Below are 11,459 nucleotides of genomic sequence, written 5' to 3' on the forward strand. Positions count from 1 at the left end.
CAGACACAGCCTGGCCTTGACCTCCCTCATTCTCTGGCCTGGCCCCATGGGGCCGTCCTGATGTTGGCCTTGGCTCACTTCATTGTCTTCCCTGCCAGTTTGACGGCTATTGAGAATCTCACCCCAGTGCACACCCAGCCCAGCAGGACACGGCCTGGACTATAGGATGTGTTGTGTAAATACTCGTTGCCTTCCATGTGATGGGTATGTCCACTGGGGTCTCACAGCACCTCGGAAATCACTGAGCGTGTCACTGCATGTTTTCAGGCTAAATTTGGAAAGAAGCATGATTTGTCATAACCCACACTCCTTTTAAAGGCAGCATGGGCTGTGTCCACCAGATGGATACCTCTAGCAGAACGTGGACAGGACGCACCAGGAGGAGTGTTAGAGCACCAGCTGCCTCTGCCTCCCAGTCTCACTGGTAGTTGTGTGAGGAAGGCCGCCTGTGGGAGCTATCCGCAGGGGCCCAGGCTTCCCCTTACTTCCCCTCCTAGACCATGCGGTCTTGACCTCAACCTACTTCAACCCCTGCTGTCTCCACAGCGGCAATGGTGGAGCTAGTTCTTCCCGGACTGTCCTACGATGGTGACAGCACTCCTGCCCTCACAGTGCAGGCTGGCAAACGGATAGCCAGCAGGCAGTGAGGACCAGGCTGGCCGCAGGGCCTACGTAGATCCTGCCTCACCAAGCACATGGGAAGCTTCCCCTCAGCAGAGGGTGACTTGCATGCTACCTATCTAGGTCACTAGGGGGTGTTTTCCATGGGCAGCTGTGGCCTTGATGACTGATGTCAGAAAGTGCCATAACACAAGGGCAGAGCTATAGCAATTTTGGCTTGGCCCACACTGAGTCCGGGGGCTCAGTATACATGGCTAATGACTCAGGTTGGTGTAGGGGCCATCCATCCTCAGGGCCAGCTTGGTCTACTCCCTATTCAAAACCAGCTGTGGGAGTTGGGCCCAGGGGCCAGGCTCACAATTCTGGAACATGCTAATTCTCCCTGAGAATTAGGGAGACATTATCAACATTGTGACCCATGTTAGTGTACTACAGCGTGCCCTGCACAATCCACATCAGTGCCACGGCCCACACCACCAGCCCGCCCTGCACAATCCACGTCAGTGCCATGGCCCATGCCACCAGCCCGCCCTGCACAATCCATGTCAGTGCCATGGCCCACGCCACCAGCCCGCCCTGCACAATCCATGTCAGTGCCATGGCCCACGCCACCAGCCCGCCCTGCACAATCCACATCAGTGTCATGGCCCACGGCACCAGCCCGCCCTGCACAACACCTCAATGCCATGGCCCACGCCACCAGCCCACCCTGCACAATCCATGTCAGTGCCACGGCCCACGCCACCAGCCCACCCTGCACAATCCACGTCAGTGTGGTGGCCCACGCCACCAGCCTGCCACAGTGATGATCAGTATTCACTGATCCGCATTAGCACATATATTTCTCGTAGTGTCCCCAGGAGAGAAGGCTGTTTTTTAAACATCAGAACTCAGGCACAAGAAGCTCAAGAACTCCCCTAATTCACAGGCCTTTTAGGGTCCTGGATAAGGGGTTCCACATGGGCACACAATTCCCAGTGTAAGAAGTTGCAGTGAATGGGAGAGGCCTGTGCTAGCCAGATGTCAGGTGTCCTGTCTAAACCTCTGACCTCACTAAGAAGTCACATAAGAGAGAAACTGAGGAGGAGCCATTATAAAAGACAGATGGCAGCTAATATCTTTAGGAAGCCAAGATAAAGATGCTACCGGAGAAAAACGAAACCCCTGAATATAACCAAACTGACAAACTCTGCTTCTGTAACTAGAAGAGGCCTTTCTTTGTCTGTGTGAATGTGGCCTCCCACGCGCTGCAGAAATGACATTTCTTGATAAACCATTTGATCCAGTTGGGGCTGCTGTGCCAGGGACCCAGACAACTTCCTGGAACATCTTATCTCTCATGAGTATATTTGAAAACACACGTTTAGCACCTCTGCAGTGTCTTCATAAACCTAAGGCAGGGTAGGCCTGGGGGCTACCCAGGAGCAGTGGGAAAGGACCACACACCCTCACCTTAGGCCCATGATGAGTTCTGGTGGGAGGCAGGGGCTCCTTCAGTGGAGACACCCTTGCGGTCAACCCCCAGAAAAGGAGCAGGGCCTCCAACAGGAAGGTAGACCTGGGCTTTGAGTCAAGGAGTCTAACTTTGGAGCCCAGATTTGGAGGCACTATCTAGACCTAAGCTCCTGAGATGGGAGATGGGTCTCAGGTGGTGAAGGTGAGCCCAAGGCTGGGGAACCCAGATTTGGAGGCACCATTGAGACCTGAGCTCCTGAGACCTGGGAGATGGGTCTCAGGTGGTGAAGGTGAGCCCAAAGCTGGGAAGGGCCAAACTCTTGGCTGTGAGCACTAGTGCTCATCACCATGTGGAGCTGTGCAGTTCTGCCTGCTGCTGCCTCACTAGGAAGCACTGGGAGCCTCAAGGGGAGGCTCTGGGAGATGCCAAGTCTGGAGCAGGTGACTGGGTGGGGGGATGGGATAAGAAAGGTGCTAACAGCTTAGGAGAGGAGAGGAGGAACCGACCTTGATCTGGTCCTCCTCAAAGAGATTTGCAAACATTAGCACATTTATTTCTCGTAGTGTCCCCAGGAGAGAAGGCTGTTTTTCAAACATCAGAACTCAGGCACAAGAAGCTCAAGAACTCCCCTAATTCACAGGGTGATAAGTAAAAGAGCTGGATGTGAGCTGGGCCACTGGGCTGGCCACACAGGCCAGGGAAGTCTTGCAAACTCCCTGAATTTGCAAAAGCTCAGAAGTTGCCTCATGTTTTTCATAAGGGAAATGAGACACTTGAGGTGGTACAGGTGTGAACTGTCATCCACAGAGTCCACCAGCATCTGGTGTGATAAGGAAACCAGCAGAAGAGTGGCCAAGCATTTCACATGATCATGTCTCACCCGAGTGTCCTTTAAAGAGTCAGAGATGGGTAAACTGCATGCAAGGTCAGAGTCAACTGAGGTGAAGTCAAAATCCTGCAATGCTTAAGTGTGCATCACAATGACTGAAGATCATCACTCATTCACGGTACATCGTAACCAACATTTCATTTAATTAGTCTTTCACGTAACTGTGCTTGCAGAAGTGCACAGGTAGACTTGCTTTAATGACTTCAGGTGTTTGAAAGTAAATGTATCAAGGTGATGACTATACAAGATTCTCTTAAGTGGTTTAAAAGGTTTCTCTGAAATACTATTAATATGATTAATATTAATAAGATTAATGTGCTAGTAATTAATACCTTTTTAGAAGAATGGACACTGCAATCAAGAATTAATTAAGTTCTTCTGGAACACTGTGTGTCCTAAATAGCACTTCCCTACACATGAAGAATCTACTCTCTTGTTCTCCTGGAGGCCAAGGCTGTATTGTAGGTCAGAAGCCAAATGGAAGGCTGGGGACTGCTTCCCGGAGGTGATGCATGGGCACAGGACAACAGCCACAGCAACTGGGAGATCAGAGGGGCCCTTGATCTTGGGCCACATGGCTTCGATGGATAGCAGCAGGACAGGGCCTGGGCAGAGTGCACTCTCTCACCCTGCCAATCTCCCAGGAGCCCTTGCTACCAAAGCACTCATGCTGAGTTTCTCAGAACAGGAGCTGATTATGAGGCAGTCTGGAGCTATTTGGGAGTAGGGGAGGAAGCAGGTTTGGACCACTCCAGCCCTGCTGTTTTGTCAACAGTGGAGGGTGCATGGAGTTGCAGGACAGCTGCTGTGGGCCACCTGGGGCAGATGTGCACTCTCCTTTCCTGGGAAGCTCGGTTAGGGAGGGCGGGGAGTCAAGTGTGGTATTTTAAAAAGTCCCTCTGTGCCCTCACCTGTGTCCACTGCTCTAGAGGCCTGTTGCCATGGTCATCACACCCAGGAGGAGAGAAAACTATGCTGCTGGCCACACACCTGTGGTCCTTCTACCAAATCCCCAGAGCCCTGAGGCTGTGGGTGGGTTAGAGCCATTTTACTGATGAGAAAACTTGATGCCAGGGGAACGCATGGATTCTCTGGCAGTACACACAGAACTACCAACAGGGTGAGCACTGAGCAGCCGGGCTGTCCTGGGCCTAGGAGCCAGGGGAACACATGGAGTCTGTGGCAGCACACACAGAACTACCAACGGGGTGAGCACTGACCGGCCGGGCTGTCTCGGGCAGAGTGCCCATCATCCCTCACCCCCTACTTCAAGCCACTCTCCAGCCAAGGTCCCTCAAGGTGGGCACTTCCTTGACTCTGTGTCCCTGGGTCTGTCTCCCAGCACAGGCCTGACACTCTAAGGACTCTGGTGTTGACTGAATTTGATTAAAAAGGGGACCTGGAGAGCAATCTGTGAGAACTGGTCAGAGTCTCCTATTAATGAGCACACCTTTCTGGGAGGATTGCTGACACCTGAGCCAGCTCTCCCTGCTGAGCTCTCAGACCTCAGACCTTCTCTGCATACTGATGGGCAGGAACCACAGGCTTAGGCCAGCTGACCAGGAAAGGGCAGGGTTGCACATTCACAGATAAAGGGTGAAAATGATGATGACTCCATGGTAGGGTCCTTGTCCCTTTACTTGAAGAGGCTCTGCCAATGCACTGACTGTCCAATCTTTTTTCTGCTCTTCTGAAGAGTCAGAGTTATCTTGGCCACACATTAAGTACACAAGCAAATGAAAGCTGATTAGTTAAAAAAAAAAATCTCTGCATATTTTTCAGGATATCTATAAGCAAAAAAAGTCCCATGTGTGGCCATCACAAGCAGGTTGGACATCCCTGCTTAACATCACATACAATAACTTTGGGGTTCCAGCACCAGGGACAGTGTTGTCCTGATATGGCCCACTGCATGGGGATGCCACTGTCCTCATATGTCCCTGAACCAGGAGACAGCAGGCCTGACAGGCATGTCTCACTCAGGCCCAACCAGACGCCTCCCTTCCACTTCCCAGCCCTCGAATATGAGTTAGCCCTGGTGCAACACCAGATATCTGGGGGTGCAGCCCTGCCCCTGGAGGGACCCTGCCAACGTCTGCCCCAGACTCCCGTCTTTAGGATGGCAGCAGCCCTCAGCACACCTCACAGAGTTTCCCCACTCAGGTGGAGCAGCCTGGTGACAAAGTGTCAAATGTCACCTAAAGAAAACCAATGTTTACCTGCTTTAAAAATCAGTTTAGAAAAGAAGGTATACACATGAGGTTCATTTCTTTTGGTCATAAAGAGAATGCTTAGGGATTTCTGCTCAGAATGGTGCTCTCGTGAAAGAAGCAAACACAGTGTTTTGAAACCTGCAGGCGACTCCCTGCATGAGTAGCATGGAAGATACCATGAGGCTCCTAGGCCATGATGGTCTTGGCACTGACCTGTCTTCCTAAGAGGGAAGTCGTCTTTGGCATCGTACATTCCCAGCACAGGGTGGTTGTAGGAGGCCGACACCCCACTCTGGGGCGGAGAACTCTGGTCCAGGGAACTGTGCTGCGTTTTCCTAGGAAAAGGTAAAGATAAGATGGTCTAGTTTGTATGGCCCACTGCTGCATCTGTGGAGCCCCACACAGCACACTCGGGCAGCCCAGGCCCACCTCGAGTGCCAGCCTCCCCCTGGGCTAAGCGAACAGGCCTCGCCTTGCAGCACTGCAGGCCTTGTGCCGGTGGCCTGTTCTTCAGCCAGCCCCATTCCTCTGCCTGGTCTGTCTTCTGACCACTAGGGTCAGCACTGGCCACACACACAGGCTGGGGAAAGGGGAGGTGCAGAGGAACACATGAGGGCTGTGTGTTCACAGATTGGCGGTACATTCTGAGAGTGAACACTGGTTGTATCCAGTGCTCTCTGCCTCCCTGATGGAGAGCCCGTGGGACTTCTCTTCAGAAGAAGACACTTGTCTTCACCAGTGCCTTTGCCAGAACAAAGTTACTCCGGTCACGTCCCTTTCCTGGGGAGGAACAGACTAACAGCAGCACCTGCTGACCATGAGCTGACCATGAGCTGTAGCTCTTGTCAACAGCCATGTCTCCAAGTCCACACGTGCTAGACACAAGTGATGCCGGGAGGATGTGCTAGAGGAGCTCGCCTGGGGACAGCAGGGTGCTGGCTACTGCTCAGGCTAAACTTTAGCAAGGCCAGCTGGTAGCACTGCCAGCTGAGCTTCCCTCAAAATAACCTCCTAAGTATAACAAATTCTGTGAGTTTTTGAACTGTGCACTCTGTAGTTAGCTGACTAGAAACAAACTAGTAAATTGCCAAGTTACTTATTGGGGATGGGCTAGACTAGGTATTTGAACGTGAGTTGGGAGCAGGCGTGTGTCTCAGCTAAGAGGGCACAGATGACACGAGCCACAGCAGAGCCTCAGAGAGCTCTGGGAACCCAACCTCTGTCCCCAGGACGAGAACATCCTTTCTCCTGTTTCCTGGGTGAGTCTACCTCCCAGCCAGGGTGGGGACAGTGCCAACGCCTCCTCCCAGGACCATGTCCTCGTCCCTGTGGTTCTGCTGGGACAAACTCAGGACAAACCCCAGAGTCTGTCCTCTCACAATCTCAGGAAAGGTCTGAGCATGATGCTTCTCTACCGGGAGATGTGTTCAGATTGCAGTCTATGGGAGTGTGTGCTCACTCGTTCTGAACCTTTTCATCAAGTTACAATCCAGGGCCATTTGTGTGCTCATTGTGTTTTTTCATAAAAAACAGAATGACCTTCATATGTTTCAAGTAAGTTAAAAGAATTATACAAATAATAATAGCTTGAATATGACAGTTTAAATTAAAACATATGGTAGCAAATACTGTTTTTCTACTTAATAGAATTTGTTCGTAATTAAGCCAGAAGTTGGAAAAGCGACATTTATTTAAGATCTAACAGACTTTCTGTTTTGATCTCTCAAGGGGCTGTCAGTATTGCAATCCTCATTTTCTTATCAAACCATAACACAGGCAGAGCAGGGGGCACCTGCCCAGAGCCCTGCCCCGGCTCAGCGATAGAAAGCAGGGAGACAGGCCTGGGCATACGGCTATCCCCTGGTGTCGGAGCCGGGACACTAGGTCTCTGGCCCTGGCCCACTCAACTGTCCAGATACAGGCCGTTTCGCCAGCTTACTCAGGGCAGGTCTCATTCACATCTCAGGTGCTGAAGCACCTTAGGAGACACAGTCAATATTAGTTGGAGCGAGCATCTCCGCACAATCTCTCAGCAGCAGTCTTAGTAGGGGAGTACCGATCAGGCGTCCTCTGAGCATGAAGTAGAGCAAGAGTATGCCAACCTTCTGGGTACTACAAAAAGGCCACAGCCAAGGAGCATGTGGCCACTGGCCAGCCCGTCACACCACTCCCAGGGCCAAGGCTGTGCTGTGCTCTCGGCACAGGAGGGGCCAGGAAGGCAGCAAAAGTGACACCCCAGCCCTGTACCCATACCCCACACTTGCCTCACAGCCCCTCACCTCACATCCACACCCCTATACTGATCTCACACCTACTGACACCCACACCCTACTCATTGCATCCATACTCACCCACACCCTCCACTCACCTCACACCTACTCACACTCATTGTGACACACTCCCCAGTCACTCACAGCCCAGGCTATCTCTTAGGGCAGACCCTGCAGAGCCGCTCCTTCCACCTGCCTCTCCCTGACCAGGATTTATTTTCCATTTCTCCCTCCTGTCCCTGCCAGGCTGGGGCCTGGCAGACAGGATGCCACTGCACATGATCCTGGCCACCAAGCAGCGACCCACACACTGCACCCCAAAGGCAGCCCTCATCTTAGGTAAGAGGGCAGAAGACAAACACCACTTTGTTTTCTTCTCAACATTACCTTGATTGTACAATAAAGCTTAACACAGATGCAGCCATTTAAATTCTAAACAACTGGCCTTTCCCATGACATCAGACTTAACACTGCTCTTGTCAAATAAATGAAACATTAACTACACATGCCAGCCTGCTCAACAGAGACAACGGAGGTGGCCTGTGTAACTTAAAATTTTGAAGCAGCTACATTAAAATAACAAGAAATAAGTGTAGTTCATTTTTATTCTAAATCAAAACTCTCTTTTGCTCCCTTTCCCATGTGGAGTGTGTGGAACTCTGTGTCTACACCTGCACATGCCTCAGTCTGCAGCCCTTAGTCACTGCAGGTGGCCGAGGCAGCCACACTGCACAGTGGGTTCTTACAAAGCGACTTGCAGCTGGAGCCTTCCCACAGGTAGGCCCCATGGGTCACTGCTCCCATGAAGATGTAGGCCCTTCCTGTCCCTGCACACCCCTCTGCCCACCCCTGGCTTCACAGCCCTGACCGCTCTCCTCTCCCCTGGAACTGCAAACTGGTGCAGCTGGTCACTGGGGAGCTCTGTCTGGTCTCTTGGTCTATGCATGGCGTGTCTGAGACAAACCCCACAGCCACAGGAGTCAGCAGGCCGTCCACGCTCCCGCTCAGTAGTACTCCAGAGTCCAGAGGGACCCATCTGCTCAAGCATTCACCTGCTGACGGGCACTAGGGCTGTCTCCTGTCTCTGGTGGCCATGACCCCATGAATACAGGTCCTAGTGTGGAAACTTTCATCTGTCTTGTAAGTACCTAAAAGGAACACTGCAGGTAGGCTGATAGTCACCCCTCACCAAAACACTGCCAAACTATTTCCCAAAGCAGCCATGCCATTCAAATTTCCACAGGCAACATGTGGCAGCCCAGTCCAGGCCCCCTCCACACCCACACCTGGCCTATTTAGCTTAGGCCACCAGCAGGTGTGGAGTGGATGGCTGCTCATGGTGGCTTTGACCTCCTGCCCTGATGACAAGTGCTGTCCAACCTTACTTTGTCTCCCTTACTCTGCGAGGTGCTTGTTCACGACCTTTGCACATATTTTTCTCCCAGTAGGACTCCTGTCTTTTCATGACTGAGCTGCAGGAACTTTGTATGTATTTTGGACGTAAGTAGCTCATCAGACACACACTGTGAGGACAGTCGACCCTTGAGGAGCAGTTCTGAAGAGCAAGGGTCCATTTATACACAGGCTGCTTTCCACCAAACTTGAGCTGCACAGACTTTAGTATACACGGGGGTCCTAGAACCAATCCTGAGGATACCGGGATGACTGTAATTCCTCCAGTCTGTGGCTTGACTTTTTATTTTCTTAAAGGAGATTTTCAAAAGCAGAAATTTTCAGTTTGGGCTGGGCACAGTGACCCATGCCTGTAATCCCAGCACTCTAGGAGGCTGAGGCAGGTGGATTGCCTGAGCTCACAGGTTTGAGACCAGCCCGAGCAAGAGCAAGAACCTGCTTATAAAAGCAGCCAGGCATTGTGGTGGGCACCTGTAGTCCCAGCTACTCGGGAGGCTGAGACAAGAGGATAGATTGAGCTCAAGAATATGAGCTTGTTGTAAGCTGTGATGCCACAGCACTCCACCCAGGGTGACAACGAGAGACTCTGTCTCAAACAAACAACAACAACAAAAATACAAAAAAATGTTCAGTTTGGTGGAGTCTAATGTTACCAGTTTAGGGGTTACAGATGATGATTTTGGTGACCTAAGAAATCTTTGCTTACACAAGGTAGTAAAAACTACCTCCCTGAAGGTTATGAAGACTTTCTCCTGTTTTCTTGTAGAAGTTTTTTGGTTTAGCTTTTATATTTCCGTCTTGACATCCGAGCAAACAGCCAAGCATGGTGTGATGCTGGGTCCCGGTTCAGTCCTTCCCATATGAAGACTCAGTCTCTATTCTTTGTTTTTTTGAGAGACAGACTCTCACTTTGTTGCCCTCACAGTTCACAGCAACCTTAAACTCTTGGGCTCAAGTAATTCTCTTGCCTCAGCCTCCAGAGTAGCTAGGACTACAGGCGCCCACTACAATGTCCAGCTATTTTTTAGAGATGGGGTCTTGCTCTAGCTCAGGCTGGTCTCAAACTCCTGAGTTCAGGTGATGCACCCATCTTGGCCCCCAGAGTGCTGGAATTACAGGTTCAAGCCACCACACCGGCCTGAAGACTTGGTTTTCTGACACAGCTTTTGCCACTGTGTAGCAGGGGAAGCTGAGCGTTTGTTCACTTCAGGATGTTTGCTCGGGGGCCTCACACACCAGGCAAGCTGCCATACACAGTGAAAGCAATCTGCAGAGCTGCCCCTGCTGACTTCCTTGAGATAGAGTTCTTTGTCCCTGCACCCTGTAGGCCCCAAGACCCCGCTAAGAAGAGGGCACCTCCTTTTAGATAGGGCCAGGAGGCCTCGTCTAGGCCAGACACCCAACCTGGACATCCCACTCACCAGGGACCTCCACAGAGAGGGAGTCTGTCCTGCCTTCCACAGGCACTGCCTTGCGTACCTCCTCCCTGGGAGCCCCTCACTCAGGTGGCACCTCTCAGCAAGTTCTTCAATGCCCTCCTGCTGCCTGAGCCACCCCTTCTCCTACCGTCCCTTGGAGGAGACTCCTCTGCCCCTACCCACTGCCCTCTTGTCAGCCTCTTTTCCCCACCCTACCCTCCTAACCCCTCCTGAGGAGTTGGCCCGGCTGCCCCTGGCTGCATCCCCTGTTTCTGTCACCCCATATCCTCTGGCCTGGCCACGGTTATCTCATAGCCCCTCCCCATCTTCTAGCTTGCCTCCCCCAGGACCACTCCTCCCTGGAAGGCTCCTGTGCTAGCCCCCCAGCGGACTCTCCATGGGGCTCACAGTGCCCAGACTCTTCCATCTACTCCCAGGCCTGGAGCCTTCCCTGCCCCAGCTTCTCTTCCTGCTCTCTTCAGCTTGAGCCTGGAACCACCATCTGAACCATATCCACACTCCTGTCCTTTGTCCCCTGCCTGGCAGCTCCTCCCCTCCCCCTACTTCAACCAGTGGGACAAGAGAGCTTTTCCACAAGTCCAGTGGCTGACAGTCCCCAGCAAGGACAAAGTGGGGCCTAAAGTGTGGCTGGTCATCAGCATTCCTTACAAACCCCATGCTCAGGTCACTAGGGCCACTGCTGACGTTGCTTTCCAGGGACCACTGCTGCCTCCCCAGCCCTTGTAGAGTTCCCCATCACTGGCTGAGTTACACAGACACAGAATGTTTCTATATGAGCCCAGCTGAATTGTACTTGGGACACACAGTAGCCTCCCAGGGCAGAAGAGGCAGGTGAACAGCGAGTTGTAAAAATGCCTTAGAGGCTGTGTTATGCTGACCGATGTCACCTATTAAAATAAATGGCACCATTTTAAGGGAATTTGCTGGTGTTTTAGTACAAATAGTTGTCCATTTTCAGGCTCTAGGATAGCTCAATTTTTTCCCAATGAAATTACTGACTACTTTTTGATTTACGAAAACTACCCCATGGGTTTTTCCTAGTAACAAAATGGCCCTTGAGCGTAGGAGAAAACCATGTTTCAAAGCCAATGTCTGTTTACAGCCACACACAACTTAGCCACTCTGCCCCAGCCTTGGAGGGCTTTTTTTGCATCAGCA

At 51.8% G+C, this 11,459-nt stretch overlaps 1 protein-coding gene across 1 annotated transcript in view; it reads right to left on the minus strand.

The window, feature by feature from the left end:
* Positions 1–11,459, minus strand: part of LOC111727943 (histone deacetylase 4-like) — a 183,976-nt gene that overhangs the window by 9,015 nt on the left and 163,502 nt on the right. The window contains exon 6 of the mRNA XM_023518248.1: positions 5,186–5,514. Coding sequence (XP_023374016.1) covers positions 5,186–5,514 — 329 coding nt within the window. The remainder of the gene's footprint in view (positions 1–5,185; positions 5,515–11,459) is intronic.

Source organism: Otolemur garnettii, unplaced genomic scaffold, assembly GCF_000181295.1.
Source record: "Otolemur garnettii isolate 467f Iridium unplaced genomic scaffold, OtoGar3 scaffold00133, whole genome shotgun sequence".
In the NCBI taxonomy this organism is placed as follows: Eukaryota; Metazoa; Chordata; class Mammalia; order Primates; family Galagidae; genus Otolemur; species Otolemur garnettii.